At 38.3% G+C, this 19,824-nt stretch overlaps 3 protein-coding genes across 3 annotated transcripts; 2 read left to right on the forward strand and 1 right to left on the reverse strand.

Annotated features, from left to right (window-relative positions):
* Positions 1–485: 485 nt before the first annotated feature.
* On the forward strand, positions 486–6,742 carry LOC133846147 (receptor expression-enhancing protein 4). The gene is given in 7 exon segments (XM_062280924.1): positions 486–1,162; positions 1,229–1,426; positions 1,509–1,544; positions 1,546–1,623; positions 3,916–4,193; positions 4,265–4,406; positions 6,381–6,742. Coding segments are annotated over 7 exon segments (1,428 nt in total). The 5' UTR covers positions 486–595; the 3' UTR covers positions 6,510–6,742.
* A 2,548-nt stretch (positions 6,743–9,290) lies between these two features.
* LOC133845500 (CCHC-type zinc finger nucleic acid binding protein) lies at positions 9,291–10,718 on the reverse strand. Its single transcript, XM_062279972.1, has one exon. It carries the CDS (start codon positions 10,481–10,483, stop codon positions 9,992–9,994), a length of 492 nt encoding a protein of 163 aa, XP_062135956.1. The 5' UTR covers positions 10,484–10,718; the 3' UTR covers positions 9,291–9,991.
* A 1,123-nt stretch (positions 10,719–11,841) lies between these two features.
* Positions 11,842–19,371, forward strand: LOC133845497 (uncharacterized). The gene is given in 12 exon segments (XM_062279969.1): positions 11,842–11,992; positions 12,941–13,122; positions 13,185–13,369; positions 13,371–13,420; positions 13,841–14,017; positions 14,082–14,227; positions 14,286–14,444; positions 14,513–14,820; positions 14,886–15,241; positions 15,510–15,656; positions 15,766–16,059; positions 17,444–19,371. Coding segments are annotated over 11 exon segments (3,891 nt in total). The 5' UTR covers positions 11,842–11,992; positions 12,941–12,956; the 3' UTR covers positions 19,347–19,371.
* Positions 19,372–19,824: the final 453 nt, after the last annotated feature.

Raw genomic sequence — 19,824 nt, forward strand, 5'->3', positions numbered from 1 at the left:
TTTTTTTGTGGTAAACGTTTTCAAGTTCTTGGCCTTGCCGCGCAAGCTCGTTGGATTTGCCGATTCTGCTTCCTAATTGTGTGGGCGTAGCGCAGTGATTTCTCAAGCGTTGCGTTGCTATCTCGCCAGCCAATTGTTTGTTTATTAATCAGCGCCAGCAAGTTACAGTTACCGTTATGCCCGCTGCCGCTGTTTGCTCGTTACCCGTTGTGCATCGTCAAAGTCAATTGACAAAGGCTCCTTATTTGGCAACGCGTGAGCGTGAATTCGAATTCGAGGTTGTCGCACTCGACTTGCGTTGCCTTGCCTCTCCTTGCCATATGTGGCAACAACACTTGCCGCATCGCAACTCCATGCAAATTGTTTACGCTCATATTTATAGCGACTCTCCGACTGATAATCAAACCAATAGATACTCTCTCAAATTTCGGGAGCGACGCCGTCGCTGTCTCTGGCTCTGGGCTATTAATAGATGAGAATCTATGCTAAGCATTAGACGCTCTCGGGCAGCTGCCCGCATCGCTGTCGGAACAGTCTTTGCGCGTCGTTTTAGTTGCGAGCAACGGCAGCAACGTAACGCTGGCAATGCGTCGCCATGAGCCGGCCTAGCTATCTGCAGGAGCAGCTGCTGTACCAGCAGCATCACCCAGCCGCTAATATTAAACGCCTACGTCAGCAGGCATTGCCCATCTACGGACGCAGTTATTCGCTCGAGGAGCAAACCGATGGCCATTTTGTGCCCGTCTACTCCAAATTCATATATCCACAGCAGCAACAGCTACATCCGCAGCAGTTGCTGCATCGTCCACTGGGATTAGGACTGCAGGATTCACTCAACTCTTTGAATAGTGACTTTACGGACTATGACTATGAGGGAGGTCCCTACATTTTGGAGGAGCAGCCTCCACCAGCAGCAGCATCCACCGAGCATGTTGTTCGCAATCTGAATGCCTTGGGTCGCCTGCTGGAACTACTTCAGCGTTGGCCCCTGCCCCGTCTGTCCTTCAATACGGCCTGCCTTTGCTCGCTCATCATTATATTTATAGCACCTCGCAGTTGCGCCCAGAGTTTACTGTTTCCCGCTTTCAGATTATTCTTCGGTACCCTATATCCGGCCTATGCCTCGTACAAGGCGGTGCGAACAAAGAATGTCAAGGAATACGTAAGTAAAAATACGATTGAAGACATCACGTATTGGATTCATGTCTGTTTTTTTTTTGTATTTTAGGTGAAATGGATGATGTACTGGATCGTGTTTGCGTTCTTCACGTGCATTGAAACCTTTACGGACATCTTCCTTTCGTGGTTCCCATTCTACTATGAGGTCAAAGTGGTAATTGTCTTGTGGCTGCTATCGCCAGCCACAAAGGGCAGTTCCACTTTGTATCGCAAGTTCGTGCATCCCATGTTGACACGACGTGAACAGGTGTGATCACGTTTAGTATGCTTATATACACACACAGTATTCTTATATATCTCTTTGTCTGTTTCTTTGTTATCGTGCGCAGGAAATCGACGAGTATTTAAATCAGGCACGGGAGAGGGGGATATTCGGCGGTGCTGCAACTGGGCTCCAAGGGCGTCAACTATGCCACTAATGTAATCATGCAGACGGCTATAAAGGTAACTCAGACACATGCAACACCTTCACCTCACGCATGACACATACACATCATACACACGCACACACACATACACACAATAGTTCATGTGGCACATTTTTTCAATTGCTTTTACAACGATTTGCCACCAGCGCCGTTGCATAAAATGAAAAACAAAAAAATGGGCAGAAACAACAACTAAAAAACAACAAGCAGCAGCAGCCGACGACGCATCGTAATGCCTTAATTTCAATATAGACAAAGTTTTGCGCAATGTTTTCGCTCACTGCCCCCGATTCTGCATCATCATCATTAACAAGAGAGCTTCTTCCTCATCAGCATCAGTATCTTCATCATCATCACCAGCATCAGCATCTTGAGCAACTGCCGCGTGCCAAACGCGCGACGTCGAGACGTCGTCATCCCCATCGTTTTCATTAACTTTGCAATGATCACTTCACCACAGACAACAACAACAATCGAATGGAATGATGTTGCTCTCTATGTGCCATGTTTGTTTCGTTTTAGTTTATAGATTTGTTTTGTATTCTCTCCCTCATTCTGTGTGTGAGTGTATCTAGAAGATAGACGATTAAGACCATGTAGCTATACGAATTGTAATAAAATTGAATAATTCTAACACACAACTCTGGGCAAATAGACGGCGAATCCAGAATATTCGTGCATTCACACTATACACATATAAACAAAGCATTTGTTATTATAGTCCCAAATTCAGTTCAGATCTCAAGTATGTAAACAGCTGCGTTTGTTTAGATATTGCCTCGAAATCAGATGAGGTCAATAATGGAGATGATGGGAGCTAAGATTCCCAGTGACTATCCGAGTGCTGCGTACGTATTCGTCACAACACTTTGTAAGTTTCTTTGTGGTTGCCCACAAAGAACTTGATAAACAGACTTTACGTCTATATTTAATTGAATGAGTGTTGCCTTTGTGGCTTTATTGATTCGCCAAGGAGTCATACAGCTTGCTAGAACTCTAATGCTCTAATACCATTTATATCAACACCGTGCAATTGTTGTGCACTTTAAAATGCGGTTTGCTCACAATTGATTTCCCCTTTATACAAATTGAATCAAATTCTTTTTATTGCAAGCCATATTCCTAAGATTTTCGCTTGATTAGTTTCTATGAATCTTATGGCAAAACTCGATTACTTATAAGCCACGTTCTTTGTGTTTTTGCAAAGTATTTGGAATGCATTTGTAAATCGAGAACTGGCTGCACTGCATCGCAATTTCAACAGCATCACATTCTACATATATTATTTCTGACTCTGGGGTAGGGCATAAAAATAGACTCGAGGCATTGTGACAATGCCTCTGTTAGAGTGTTGTGTGTGTGTGTGAATCCGTATGTGGCAAATTCGTTCAATTGTACTTACATTTTCCATAGAGAATTCTTTTTGATTTCCATTCACAATTACAAATAACTTTTAATTTGCCTTGTTTTATTAACACCTCTTTTTTTCTTTCTTAATTTTCTCACTTACGTTTCGTTGCATTTAACTTACATTCAAAAACGAAACGAAAACGAATCCTACACCACAATGCACCGCCTGCAACTGCCAATGCCAATGACACTACTAACACCTGCTCCATGCGCGATGTCAGACCATTAACCTGACCACGGCCTCGGTGGCGGATTCACGGGGTCTGCAAAATTCGCGATCGGCCAATGAATTGTCACGGGATCAAGATATGCTCGATGCCACGGATCTATTGTTGCCACGTTCCAGTTCGCTGAGCGGCATTGAAAGCTACAGTTCCCAGCGGATGGTCATCAGCGAGTTTAATGAAGACATGATCATTGCTGAGCTAAGCGGCGAGGATGCTGGTGCTGCCCGGCTGCGAGATATGCCACTCCGGAAGACCAGATCGACTCGAGGAGTTGTGGCTGACGGAGCTCCAACCACGGCTGCTGCTGCCAAGCGAGCTACACGAGGCGCATCCAAGACCACTGTGCCAAAGGTTGATGGCATTAAAGGACGTCGTAGGCTGCGCGAGGCCACGCCCGATGTGGATGTCGAGGGGGATTAGCATTGAACCCTGCGATGATGACATCATCAAGCAAGATACTCAGCACGATTTAAGCGAATTTTTTGTCATTGGCTCAACACTGAAACACTCTTAACCAACCATCACCATCAGCCACAATACAATACTATATTAGTTATATAACTCGAATACATATTTTTATAGTTTTAACATCGCATAGTTTGTAGTTTTATACTTAAATTATACCGTAAACGATGCCAAGTCACAAGTCTCTCATTATGAATCCTCAAAAGGGCGGCGGCAACTTAGTGCAGACCATCAAGCGGAGCTACAGCCTCAGCGATCTCAGCGAACCCGATATGCATCGCACCCAGGACGAACTAGACGAGGTTATGATGTCCACGTCGGTAATGATGCGACCCCAACCAGCTCGACTGATGCGCCAGCGACACCAGACTCCAGTTGGACGTTCTGCGAGCGGCACACGACACTCAACTGGCATGTACTTCACCGAGGTGGACGTCTCTTCACCATCCCCCTCGGGATCGGCCAAGCATGCCGGCGATTTCAAGTGAGTTTTGTTGATTCTCGCTCTCGTTCTGGTCGATCAATTGCTAACATACTTCCATGCACACTACACAGCTACAATATACGCAGCACGGATGACATCAGTTCGGGTTACTCCAGCGCTGAGCCGGTTAGTGTGCCCATGAGCAGCGGCCTAAGTCGCACATCATCCATGACAAACGCATCCAAGGCGCGCGTGAAGTCCAAACGCAATGAGGTAGGTTAACAACACAGCTATGTCTGATGTGCTTCTCTTATTTCGCATTACAGTTGATAATTCCACAGATAAATTTGTGTACCCGCTACTAGAAGGGTACAATAACATTGTGCCTGCAGGAAAAGTATGTAATAGGTAGAAGGAGTCATCTCCGACACCCATATTCTTTATCAGAATTAACCAAGCCAAGAAGATATGGCACGAATACCCAGATCTCAAAGACTATTAGAGATAGAGATCAAGTTTATTTAAAATAATACATACAGTATTTAACAAATGCTTTTGTATGGCTAAAAACGCGTACCCCAATGTTGTCTTAATTGCTTTGGTTGACAATCTCTTATATATTATACATATATATTTTGTACTATATGGTATATTTAGAATGTGGTACTATAACCTATCAATATACCAAATTTATCCTTCCGTTTATTTTTTGTATTTTTGGGTATATTAATTTGGTCTTTTTTCATAATAGTGATGCACATTTTTGCTTTTATTCAAGATGGGTAGCGGCTATCTCACAGTCGAACACACTCGACTATAGTTTTTTTACTTCTTAAATACTTCCTAAAGTATAGAATTCAGTTTATATTATTTTTTAATTTGTCTAAAGACATTTTTAAATTGAAAACCATATCTGGTATCAATAACTCATATTCATATTCGAATTACAAAAACATTTCAAACCTTTTGAGCTCCGATGTTTGATGATGATTCAATAGAACTTCTGCGGATCATTATAGACATTTATAAACATATTTGAATTCGTTTTTAAAGCACGTCTGTAATTTTCGGTCTATATATATATATATATATATATATATATATATACAAGTATTTTGAGATCTCAAAGATTCGTCTTGTTTCTAAGTAGTTTGTAGTCAAATAAGACTCTATTTTAAATATTTAATAATGATCCGACTAGCAACTGCTGGAAGATGTACGAGCCGAGGCATATCTGGATAATGAGCGATATTTTCAAGAGAGCAAAACACATGACGACATTCGGAAGCAATTGCATTTGCAGATTTTGGAAAGTGAAGAGGATAATGAGGACAATGCGGGCAATGCTGATGTATCTGAGGACGAGGATAGCTTCCATGAGGCACTGCCATTAGAAGATGATGCAGAAAGCCTATTACCAAGTCATTCGCTCGATGCAGATAAAGAGAAAGGGGAAGTAAGTGACAACGAAGAATCATTTAAGGAAGCTCTTGGCAGCAATTCGGACAATTTGAACCAAGCGAATCCAGAGGAAGTTGATCAACCTGCACAAGAATCAGATCAGTCAAGTGTAGATCCGTTTTTGTTGGTCGTTACCGAATCAAGTTTGGAATCAGAGCTTGTGACCCCTCCAGTTACAAATGAAAGAAATCATCCAGTGTCACCGCGTGAACTTCTCGCCACGCTGGAGGAAATCAAGCACAGTTTTCGAGCACAACTCGAAACGGAATCGCCTCAAATATCTCCCCTGCGTCCCAAAGCGCTGCATGCCAAAGGTCGGGCACCACCGCCTCCGCTGCCACCACGAAAGGATTCACGTGACACTGTGAGCATCGCATCGAACACATCCCAGCAATCGGAGCGCAGCAAGTCAGGTATCGGCCAACTATTCAAGAATATCAAAGATAATGTGCTACGCAGCAACAGCAGCAGCAAAGCTAATCAACCGCATAAAGATGGCGATGTGGGGCTAAGTGTGGCTAAAGAAACTCGGATTTGATGTAAGCCTCGAGAGAAGACATTGAAGCTAAAAGTTCAGTTGCGTTCAGATCAGCTCATGCTCATCCAAGTGTTTTGTTGCATCGCCGCCTCGTCTGCTCTTAACTACACTTTCCCTTCAACCAATCCCTACTGTACAGAGTCTTGCGTTGCCTACTAACAAAGTGTTCCGCATTTCCAGCATGTCTTGTGTCTTATGTACTGCGAATTCATCCCAGTCTGATATGTATCTCTTGTGTCTCATTTCAGGACAAGTCAATGTCTGCTAGCTGCACCACATTGCCTCGCATCAGTAGCCGCAAGGCGGACAAATCTCAGGCAACGACTGCATCGGGACAGGCCAAAACACGCAGCAAGTCCGACAAGTCGGACAAGTGAAGTGTGCACCTAAAACTACCAAATTTTACATACATTTAAAGAATATACTGATCATCTACTTGTATCTATTTGTATTTGTTCTTGTCGAGAGAAATCAATCTTTGAACTCAATTTTGCTAGGTGCTCAAATTGGCCAAGAAATAGCAACAAAGATTACACACACAATTATAAACCTCATGTTTTAGTTTAAATTGCAATTAAAGTAATAAATAAATATATATACATTGATATTATAGGGATGCGATCCTCTAATGGATCAGCATATTGATGATGCATATAGTTTGTTTGTGATTCTGTTCATAGTGTTCCACTGGAATTAGCCTAGATGATAATGATATTGGATGTGAATCGGATATTCGTCTCGTAGATCTTTTAGCGTTAAGTGATTGAATGTCCTATGTATGCTACATCCAGATTATCCAGGTCCTATTCTACTAACTAAATAAACTATCAATATCTAGTTTAAATCCAATGCATTATAAATAATAAATCTATGTAAATTATACAATAGTTTGTTATTTCTTGGTATTTGGAGGGGACACCAGTCGAAATTCATAATCTTATAACTACTTAAAATTTGAAAATTCGAAATGTGGTCTAAAATGGGTTATATAGTATAACTAAATGTTTAACTTAAGCTGTAATCTTGCGCGTTTGCCTTATATTTAAATAAGTTTTGTTCATGATCTTGGGTCTGGTTTCTACGGTATTAGCGATCGGTTTTGTCAGTTTAATACTAGAAAAGGAACCAAGATTTGGGTTCTGAATAATTCTGATTACTATCAAAATGTGTTTGCCTATTTTCGGTCCATTTTTATTCAAGTTGTCTTGTAACTGCATTATACTGAGTGTTCCTCTGATATAAGCATTACGTATGTATGCATTTATAAGAATAGACTTCTCTCTTTTCAGTTGGACTGTGGACTCTGTAAGATACTACATATATAAAAAAAAAAGATGAATCCAAAAATTAATCATTTTCATAAGATCATTCGTTAACCATAAAGTAGCCACTTAACATTATATTCCTTGGTAATGGGAAAGCGCATGAACAGCATGAAACTTGGGGACCTGAAGCGAAGGAAGAAAATTTCCAGTTTCAGCCTGCTCAATTCGTGACTTCTATACATAAAACATTTGCATGCATTTGTATATGTGTGTGTGTAATACATACATATGTACATATGTACGGACCTACTTGCATACAGATGATTTTTCCCTTTCTCATTCGCACAAGCTTGGATAGTTAAAGTGAGTTAAGAGTTTGCATATGCATGCCAGCGGTGTGCATGAAAAAGACAGACTGCAAGTTAAGAGTACCAGGCAGTGGCAGCAAGCAGAGCAGCTTCGAACTGACGTTCGGCTTGAAGAAACTTGGCGTCTGAGTCGCACATGCGCAGCAGCTGATGCGAATGCTTGCTGACCTTGACCCTCAATCAGAGCGCACGATGAGCAGCAGTGCGGCGCAGCGCAGCCACAGCACAGCAGAGCACAATGCAGCGTGAGGAAGACAGACGGTTAAACGCGATGCGCCAGACGGGCAAACTTGTTGCCAAGTGCAGCAAAGCAGACAACGCAGTCAAGTTGAAGTTTTACCCCCAAACCGCAAGCGTCGCCAGTCCAAGCAAACATGTGTGTGTATACTCGTAGATGTACATGTGTTTGTGTCGCTTGCACCACCATTAGCAGCGCACGGCGACGACTGTACTTTTCTTAAAGAATCAGCACATCCACACACCATACATTGGTAAATGTGTGTACACTTTAATCGCACATTTATAGTTGTATGTGTGTACACTCGTAGGTATCGTTGCACAAGGAAGCAAAGGCAAAGAAAGCGTCGCAGAAATACACGCACACGCACACACACATGTATGACGATGTTAACAGCAGTATGCTAGAAACAATGGCAATATTTTTGTTTTGCGAGAGTATGCGAGGGCACCTCCATCAAGCTGACTCAGAACACAGCACAAGAGAGTGAGTGAGAGGAGCAGAGAAAGAGAGACCATACCTGGCCATCAGCTGCCGCGCCATGTGTTCGCAAAAAAAAAAATCAGAAGAGGGCAGCTGCTGATATCCATTTTGCCGGCTCAAAGAGGAACAAGAACTGAAAAGTCTAAACTGGTTAGCCAGGCTGAATGTGGAAAGGGGACAAATTACGGGAACGGTAATGGAAGATCTTTTTACCAAAAAAAAGTGAACATTAAGAAATAAAAGACAATGTATTTATGGGGTTATTATTATTATTTCTTTTGTCTCAAATCAGCAGCTCCAGCATTTTAATTTACAATTAAAAAACAATCACAGTGATATTTGAATTTTCTCATCATCTTCGTAGTTCGCCTTGTTTTTTTCTGTCCTCGCACAAGTGAAAAAGTTTTTACAACTGAGTCTGTGTTTCGTTTCATTAGCGTGTCGTCATTCATTCTTCTTCAATTTCCATCCTCATTATGCAGCTTTTTGCGTTTCGTCTACTATATGTATATATCTGCCATTGTTCGAGTCTGCTGTTCTTTCTTTTAGCTGCGCTGCTTAGCTTAGTTAGTTAGTTAGCCGTAGTAGCTTAGCTAACTGAACTAGCTAGAGATCTTGCTTGTTGATGATTGGTGTGAAGTGCAAAAGCTCGCCGGCCGCAGCTTTTATTGGAGTAACGTCTCTCTCTTGTATGTCTATCGCCTCTCCACTCACTTTTGCTCTATCCGCTTGCTTCTGCATCAATTTCTTGTTGTTGTTTATCTTCTGCGTGTTGGAACTCCTAATAGGATACTTTGTAGTACATATTTATATATATATATGTATATATTACGTGTATGTGTTTTTTTAATATAATTTTTTATCTTTTTGTTTAAGGTAAATTATATATTCTTATATAGTTGTTTGTTTTTTCTTTCGTTATAATTGTAATTAGTAAATTCAAACACGTTTGCAGCATAATCGTAATATAGTTCTGATGTTCATTCTCTCTGCTATCTTGTATTGTGGAAGTAGCTACTAAATACAACGACGACGTCCGTCTGTCTGTCCCTCTCTGTCTTCAGCTCACAACTGCACCGAGGCAGTTCTCCATCGTCGTGTGCTTCTTCTTAGTCTTCATTATGTTTCATCTTCGACTGCAGGCTCAGAGCTTTGGAATTAGAGATGTACTGCTTAGATGATGGTTAAATATATGTAGTTGTGTGGGTGTAGGTGTTTGTATGAATGTTTGTTTGTATGTGTATATGGTGTGTTCGAGTTTGTATGTGTGTGGTGTTTTAGGGATGTTTTCGTATGTGTCTGTTGATCTTGACTTGTTATTTTACTGATTGGTCGCTTCTTGCTTTGCTGTTCTTTTAAGATGTTCTTGATCTTCTTGTTGTTGTTTGGCTGGCAATTGATTTTTTTTTTCATTAAATTTTTTTCTTTTCATTTTTTTTTATTTGACAAAACATTTTCGTTGATTTTTTGATGAGAGAGAGAATAAGCGCTAGCGCCGATCTCTCCTAGTTCCGTCCGCCCTTCTCGTCGCATTCACGTCTCAGATGTCCGCTCTTGCCGCAGCCATAGCAAGTCTTTGATGTCTCCGGGCAGTTCTTGGAGATGTGTCCGGTGCGGTTGCACTTATAGCACGAGACATTTGCCGGTCCCGATCCGCGCTCGTTGACAGCCTCTGGGCAATTGCGCACCCAATGTCCGGGCTTGTTGCACCTGTAGCATGATGGATTGTCGGCCTGAGTGCAGTCCTTGGAGATATGACCAACGCCGTTGCAGCGATAGCATCGCTCGGCCTCCTCTGGGCACGCGCGTGCGAAGTGCCCAAATTGATTGCATTTGTAGCACTTTTCACGATTGCGACGCATGCCACCGCCGCCGCCGCCATCACGCATACCGCCGCCACCTCCGGGTCCACCACCTCCTGGTCCACCGCCGAGACTGCAGTCCCGGGCAAAGTGGCCCGGCCGGTTGCACTTGTAGCACGTGGCAGACATCGACATTGTACTGTACTTGACTCGATGAGTTAATTAGACAACTGTGTACAACTGAACTGCTAACCCACACGTTTCGAATCTCTCGGGACACACACACGAGCTAAGCTTCAGCTGCCTGCACGACCAAACTGACTTGCGTTAAATGCAAAATAAAAAACTACAGGATATGCGAATTTTGCTCTCCGTAGTTTTTTCGACGCCAAAAGTTAAAATGGCTACCCCACAAAACTAGTACAATGGTATCGACAGAAATGTGGTATCGAGTATGGAAAAACGCCGCTGGACAGTCACACTACACCGCATACACAGGGATGCTTAGATTACAAAAATGCAACACTGCAACTACACGAGGCTTACACTGGTCTGAGACATGGCAAAATGTGGCAAAAATTTTCCAATTATTCCAGAATACTGTAAACAGGAATTGAATCGGCCTAGTAAGAGTTAAAGTCATGTACTCCTACGAATTAATGTTTTTAAACAGTATACATACATGTAATACATCACAATTTATTGATGTGCTGTGCAAGGATTTGTCATATTGTATGATTGACTGACGTACATACATATGTATTGTATAACACTATACTGAGCTTTAATAGACTATATTATGATTTCATAATGATGAATCCGGCTGGCAACCGAGTCGTATTGAGTTGGTGAGCATTCTATAAATAACAATAGTGTCAGGGTTATTTGTATTTTTAAGCTTTGCTTTTCTCGCTATATTCATACCACTGTTCCTTGCATTGAGCTACCAGACTTGTTTACAAAGGCCTTGCCACAAAGTGATAAGACTACAAGTTAGCAGCACGTATAGCATGGATTTTCCATTATGTATGAATTGATTTTTCGATTTTCTTATCGGTTGAATTGAAGTACAAACCGTGCAATATCAAAACTTCATATTTCTCTATATTTTTCAGATTACTTTTATATTTAATCAGATGCGTAACATATGTGAAAATATGTGCCATAAATCTTTGATTTGTTTTTCAGCCGTGTGATAATTTATCGAGGTGAAATCAAAATAAAGTTCACCACACGATATCTTCACGATAAGCCCGCGCCTCAATTATTAAAATTGGAAAATATCACCAATCTTAAACTTCTTAATTTCTGGTTTAAAATTAAGTTATAAAAGTTTATTTACATCTTTTGCGTGAAAGTGGCCACACTCAAATGTTACCGTTTGGTAATGGGATGTTCAAATTTTGAGTACATGTATATATATTTTAGAGAAAATATAAGTACTGAACTTAGAGAAAGAGAAAAATAATTTTTCTCTTTTTCAATAATAAATATATGCTATCTGCTGTATCTGCTGCAAATATCGATTTTAGCCGTAAAACATCGATTTTAAGCAGCCTCCACAAACATTTCAAACGATGTATCGATAGAGTTATTCCCATCTCTAGTGACAAATCTAAAAATGATAATATAATTCAATCTTATCATATTGTTGGAAAAACATTAGACCTGTTGTGATATGCTAATTACTAGCGTGTAAAAAGTGTAAGTATTGCAAGAATATAAGTGATGCCTAAAAGCAATTAATTTTTGTACACCGATCAAGCATGCATCCACTTAGACGTGTGCTTGTGTGTTCCTGCGATATATGTTCGGAAAATATACGTATATTCCCATCTACCAATGTATTAAACATACCAGAAGCAAGCAAATATAGAAAATAAGTGCATACCGCTTGTGAACTAAATACGTACGTGAATATTAAAAATGTTGATGTCATAAAAGCATTTAATATGCCTTATATTTCATGTTTTGCGCATACAAACGCACATGCATCCAAATATACATATGTATGTGTGAATGTTACATATATGTACATAGTTGTGTGTTTTAACTGGCTTCGTTTTGTCTTTCGAAATACATAAAAAAAAATATTTGTGTGTCAATACAAAGTCAACCAATCTACAATACAGTTATAATTTTCATCTTTTGGTGCTTTGTGTAAGTTTTTAGTGAAAATAAATAACTTGTACAAGATTTACTGACAATAACAAAAGTAATTGGAGACAAATTCCTTATTTATCGTAATCGGGGTCGCCGGGTGGGTAATCGGTACGTAAAGACAACCGGCAAACACATCCTCGGGGAAATGACACCGTGTGAACGCTACGTTTGTTGTAATTAAGTTCTTTTTTGAATTGAAGAATCTTTAGTTGGTATTTAAAAACATTTAATCGATTCTAAAGTGTAATAATATATATTAAACAATTAATATAGAGACAAGACACCTTCTAACTTGCGTTGGCAACGTGTTTGTTTATGTGTGTATTTAAGTGGTTGGCAAAGCTATTTTGTGAGTGCAAATACTTGTGAGGTTATACAAATACCGTGTGTTGTAGGGTATAATTTAGTCGGTCATACATTAATGTAAACATAATTCGCTTTACTTGTCATTAATCCAATAGTAATTATTGACTGCTTCCCTTTTTTCAGATAGACAAAAGTCAAAATGTCGGTTCACTACAAGTTTAAGAGTACCCTTCATTTCGATACAATTACCTTCGATGGTCTGCATATATCGGTTGCGGATTTAAAAAGAGAGATCATACAGCAGAAACGGTTGGGAAAAATTATCGATTTCGATCTTCAAATTACAAATGCACAAAATAAAGAAGGTAAGGGCGACCTATTTTTTTTTTCACGATTTTTATGAGTTAATAACATTTTTTTCTTATAGAGTATAAAGATGATAACTTCTTAATACCAAAAAACACCACTTTGATCATTTCTCGGATTCCGATTGCACATCCCGTTAAAAAAGGATGGGATCCAGCCGCAGAAAATACAGTTGCAGCGGCGCCCACAAATAAGACGGAAAATTTAAATATGGATCTATTTAAAATGCAAGGAAGCGAAGAGGAAAAAAATTCAAGCTATGATGATGCAGAGCACTGCGGATTATGATCCTAAAACGTGAGTTTTAAGAAGTATGCAAAGTACAGAAGTTTATAGATTTTAAGGCTATATAGCAAATTAACTGGTGCTACTACTTTAAATACTTTCTTCAGAATCATGATCATCTAATCTCTATCCATATGACAATACAATTTAGCCTGTTCGATAGTTAGACGGTGTGGCAAGATTTTATACCATCTCAGTATTTCTACCAAAATTTGTGTATCTAGCCTTTTACAATATCAGAAAAACAGTAGTTGTAACGGATACTTATGATATAAAAATAATATAGATGCCTATAATAATAATATTTAATCTATGCGTAAACTATGTTATATCATTAATGCTAATACTATTAAACTTTGTTATATACAATGTTATACTTAATACGAATACTATTTAGTTAATAATAATGATTAATTTATAATATTTTTCCAGATACCATCGCATTAAGGGACAGTCGCAAGTTGGTGAGGTGCCGGCTTCTTATCGCTGTAACAAATGTAAGCGAGGTGGTCACTGGATTAAGAATTGTACGTTTGCTGGGGGGAAGGAACAATATGAAGTGAAGAGAACTACGGGGATTCCCCGCTCATTTAGGGGCAAGCCGGAAATGTAAGAATTAGATCTTATTTATTTTATAGTTTCAAATTTCTAATGATTTTTTTTTCGATATCAGATCAATTGAACCAGAGGCATCAAAATATTTAATGTCCACTGAAAAGGAGCAAGAAATCCCAGAAGATTTGATATGTGGAATTTGTCGAAACATTTTTGTTGATGCCGTTATGATTCCCTGTTGCGGAAGTTCTTTTTGCGATGACTGTAAGAAAAATGCATTTTTTAATTGTTTACAATTACTATTGAAAATATTTTATATTAGGTGTACGTACTTCGTTGCTGGAGTCCGAAGATAGCGAGTGCCCAGATTGTAAAGAGAAAAACTGTTCGCCAGGTTCTTTGATTCCAAATCGATTTTTAAGGAACTCTGTAAACGTCTTTAAAAATGAATCTGGCTACAAGTTAGCTGCCTATAAACCTGGTAAGCATTTTCCAATAATAAGTAACTATGTAGACCATTTGTAATTCTAGGTCTTTATAATATTGCAGTTAGCAAAGCAACACCACCAGCTGAAAAAAAGGAGGACGATATTGCAGCTGAGCTTCCGGAAGAATCAAGTCAAACACAGGATGAGGAACCTCAGAATGAGCCGGAGGAAAATAAACTAGAAACAGAGGAAAAAGAGGACGAAGAAGAGGATGGAGGGGAAGATGATGCCACTGAAGCCTCAAACATAAATAGTATTGACCCAATCAAAAAAGATAATGATTCAGACTTCGAGGATAACATAACAATCAAAATGCCTCAAAAATTGATTGAAACTACCACAAATATGGCCGATGCCGTGAAAGAGGAGGTATGTTTTATTATTAGCGAAAAATTGAAAATGTATATTGTAATGATTCATTCTAATTCTTTAAGGCTATCCCTTCATATTCACAAAAGTCGCATGGTAATAACGTAATGCAACGTCGTGATCACAATTATGAATATAAATCGGATTTGGATATGAAACCGCAAAGCAACTATCCTAAAAGTGATGTGAAGCAAGAACGAAGCCTTTTGCCTACGCCAGTTGGCACTCATCATAAGCCGCAATATCCAAATCATAATATGAATGATCAGCGCGATAAGCCGGTAATGAATCCTGAGCAAGATCACCGGATGGGTATATATAAACCTCCATATATGCAAATGCCTCGATTACCGGCAATGCATCAACATATGGCGCCTTACAATAATGGATATAATAATATACAACACAGGCCACCGATGAGGTGAGTGCAATTTAATTGTTACTATTTATTCGACAGACATAAAAATAAACGTTTATAAATGTGTGTAAATTACATAGGATAATAGAATTATATTTAAGTTTGATTTTAATTTAGCAAAAAAAATTAGGCAAAAAAGTATAAATTTAAAATAACCTTGTTACTGATCTAAAATTTTTTGGGAATAAATTATAAAAAAGATGCCTATTCTGAAGTAGTAAATTATTATTAAATAAACATATTTCTAATCATATTTTTAATTTTTTTCTAGTTTCGGTCACTATCAAAATCAACCTGTGCATCAAATAAATGCACCTTATATTCCGCCTGGAAACATGAATATAAATCCTTCGCAAACATTTCAATCATCGAATTTGGCTTCCATTTATCAAGGAGTTGCAGCTAAAGTTGGCACTGGGTAAGTTTCCCCAAAATGTTGTTGACTGCAAACATTGGAAAATTAAAATTAAATAAAAATTACCTTTTTTTTTAATGTCTGATAATTAACTGTATAATTATATTTGCAGACTCATAGACGATCCACTTGAAGCGTTCAACAGAATCATGAAGGAGAAAGAAAAGCAAAAAGTGGAACGTCGGCGTAGTCCAGGCCATCACAGATCACGATCTCCTGGACGACCGAGACATCGCTTCAAGTCCTTAATATATGACCGAGGTTCGTCCAGGGAAATGAGCAATAAGGAGAAGCGACCACGATCTCGGGAACGGAAACGTGAATACAGTTATGAGCGAGGACGACCAAGTCGTCTTGTACGCCATTCAAGCCCTGGATCCAATTCACCAAGTGACAAGAAGAAGAGGTTATTCTATACACTAAGATATATTCTTATATACTAGAGATTTAATATAATTTACATTACATTATAATGTCTTCCACCCAAGACAACAAGACACTAAACACCTGGGATAATATTCTGTGATAAACCACACTACCAAAGAAACTCTAATTTAGCAGATTTTATACTTACATAAGAAGGGTATTTATGAAAATATCTTTATTCCGTTTTCATCCATACGACAGATGAGAAACGACATTATTTTAATGTGGATAGTAAATTGATCAAAAAACGTAAAAAAGAAAAACAAAAAATAAAATAATTTATGTGAATTATCTACTTCCCTGAGTTACCTGAATTTTAAATATTTAGGTAGAGAAGGATAAGTAATTTTTCGTTATTACAGTAAGACTTCGTAATTTGGATAACATCGTTCACAATTAATTTATGAATATTCTACCATTTTATAAGCATATACTTTGATATACATAATTCTTTTATCAGCATTTTGTTGATTTGTCTGTCGTCTGTCCGCTTGTGATATAACCTTCAACCTTTATAAAAGATGAATTTTAAGTAATCTATTCTGTGAAGATTTTAATGTTTATTGCATTAGGAATGTCACATAGAGCATGATGCTTCGTACAGAATAATACGTAAAGAACATATTTTTTCTTGACCTTCATTGCATTATATATTATAATATCTTTTAATTAGCAAACAGACACAGGAGTATAGAATATCGGTATTAAAGACAAAAATGAATAATAAGCTTTAATGACTTTTCTGCAGAATAATTGGAGCAGTTCTTGAAGGCACGAATCCTTTTTTTGAAGTGCAATTCACGGAATTTATCTGGAAAGGAGCAGGAACAGTGGTTCAAATTTTTTTTTTTTTTGCTCGTACCAATTTTTTAAAGAAAGGATTCGATGCGGAGATATACCTTTATCTTGTCTATATTTCCAGATGAGACTTTAAAATGATGTTTATTAAGGACAGAGTTTTACCTTTTCTTCTCCAAAATTCCTATCGAATTAAATAGCATTAAACGGATAACGTTCATTATGGATAATCTGTTCATCACCTGGCAGCGTTTTTATGGTTTTGATATCGAATCCAATATTGACTGAAACGTTCACTTTTTTTGTTGCAGTAAATGGGGTTTTCGTTTTAATAAACAAATTTCGCATAATTATCTAACAAATATTGAGTGTAAATACATTACATATCCTTATAGAATTCCTTTCTTAAATGGATATCGTAAAAAAACCACACTTTACCAAAAAAAATGTAGACTGCCCCAATGCGTAACAAGTCAAATGGAAAATTTGTCTTAGCCGCCCATTATTCATTATCTTCCATTGAATGTTTTCATAAAATTTTATTTATTACTAATCTTTAATTGCAGGTATGTGCATCGACGTTCTCCATCGCCAAAACAAGGTCATAAACAAAGATTAAGAGAAAAGTCGTTGCCCAAACCTCTATATGGATCGAAACCAGATACTGTGGAACCGCCGCCGCCTGGGTTTGAATCGTTGCCGATTGAAAACATTGCTGATAATGATAGAGACCGAAATAAGAAGCCTGTTGATCATGATATCGTCAGGAATGCAGAGGACGATCATCATTCGCGCAAGAGACAAAGACCCTCCAGTAAGACTCAAGATACCAAAACCGATGAACATAGTTCCAAAAGCCTTACGCCACCCTCAAAGTCAAAGACTGCGAAAATTGCAAAAATCGAAGGTCCTGATTTGTTTGATAGATCTCCAAAAACACCTGAGAGAAATGAAAAGGATTCCCATTCGTTGGTTATGGACAAGCACCAGAGCGAGCTGTCATTTAACCCGGAAAATAAAACAAATATTGTAAAACCACATGATCGTTTGGAGACCGGCAGTAATACAGGAAAAGAAAATAATCTGCAGTCGAAAGATCGGAAAAAGAAGAAAAAGGAAAAATCGGAACGCAAGAAAAACAAGAAAGATAAGAAGGAGAAGGATAAGGAAAAGGAGAAAAGGGATAAAGTTAAGAAGGTCTACTCAGAAAGCGTTGAGTCCGCATCCGCGTCTGAGAAAGGCTTGAACCTCGATGCCCCAATGGATCCATGTAATGAAAGCGCTGAATTTAATTCAAATGATTTACTGCAAAATATTTCGGATTGCATTGAGCTTGAAACATTAAAACGAAATGATTCAATTCTTAGCATCGAGATGACAGATCACGATTTAAATAGAGAACATAATTCCTCAATTCATGAAATGAATGATATTAAAATTTCAAAGTGGGAGTTAGATGATAGTAATTTAAACAGTAATTTCTTAGATCCCAGTAGAAAAGTGGCCTGTAATAAAATGCAAGATCATTCGGAAATAACATCTGATGTTCTTCGTAAAGCGGAACATGCAATTTTTGCAAAAGCTATTAACGCTATACGACCGGTCGAGTTTAAAGTTGTCATTGATGCGAAGCGCAGTAGCAAGGATCGTTCCATTACAGTAAAAAACGATCATAAGGATCGTGAACGTGAACGTGATCGAGACCGTGATCGCGATCGTGAACGCGAACGAGATCGTTCTCATTCCCCCAAGGCTAGCACTAATAAATCCGTCAAAGAAAGGCTAGGCAATAAAGTTGTTAACGAACGCAATTACTCATCAGATCGCTCGAAGAATGATCGCGATCGTCGGGAGAACTCGGAGAGAAAGTCAAGTCGCGACCGATACAAATACAGTTCTTCTAGTTACAGTTCCAGAAAACGTGAGAAGGATTCCAAAGAACGTGTTGTGGCAATTGAAAGAAGATTTGATGATCAAAGAAATCGTAAGTCGACCGAAAGGGAAGTGATAAGTATATCACGCAGAGATTCAAATTATTCGGATTCCAACAAATATAAATCCCAAAACAAGGACAAGTCATCAACATCTGGCACTAAAAGTGATAAGCGAAATTATGAATCAGATCGTAGCCCTTATAGGAGAGCCAAATCAGGAGAATCCCGCTTGATTGCGTCAATTGCTTCGAGGCCATCAAAGCCCGTTCGTCCAGATAACCCTTTCCGAAAGTTTGACGAAAACAATTCTTCTAGTAATAAGGTATCAAAATTCGATAATTCTTTGAAGCGGGATGGTACTTCTCAATCTTCAGATCAAGGCGACAATAAGAGAAGAAAAGATAAAAAACTCAAAAAAGAAAAGATCTTAAAAAAGGCTTCGTCGACAGAATCGGTAAAAAGTGATAAGCGGAAAGATGTAAAAAGTAAAAAAAAAAATAAAATACTAAAAAAAAAGAAAAAGTCCAGAAAGTAAGTTTTTGAATATCACAGCAGAGAAGTCAGCGCGAAAAAATTACTTAAAATATATGATATACGATATTAATAAAAAAAAAATACAACCAATATTGTAAATGAAAAATCGTGTCTTATTTTCATTATTTTCTAGGAAAATAAATAATGCGAATTTAATTTTATTTTTTATTTATTTAAGTTGATACAATTTTTGATTAATGAAGTTAGAATGCTTCAAAGAGGTACAATAAAATATTAAAATGCTTTAGGGCGTTTTAAAAATTTTGCTTGCATACTTTGTGGGGTCGTTTTTTCAAACAAACTTGCAAAAGTATGCAACAAGATTTTTATTTTTCAGATTGTCATGAATATTCAGGTTTTTGTATGTATTTAGGGGCGGCTTACATAATTATGTAAGTTCGTTAACTATTGCATAATATTTAAATATTTACACTTTCTATGCGCCGCCTAATAATCCAAACATTAATTCGATAGAAACA

This window comes from Drosophila sulfurigaster, chromosome 3 (genome assembly GCF_023558435.1).
Source record: "Drosophila sulfurigaster albostrigata strain 15112-1811.04 chromosome 3, ASM2355843v2, whole genome shotgun sequence".
In the NCBI taxonomy this organism is placed as follows: Eukaryota; Metazoa; Arthropoda; class Insecta; order Diptera; family Drosophilidae; genus Drosophila; species Drosophila sulfurigaster.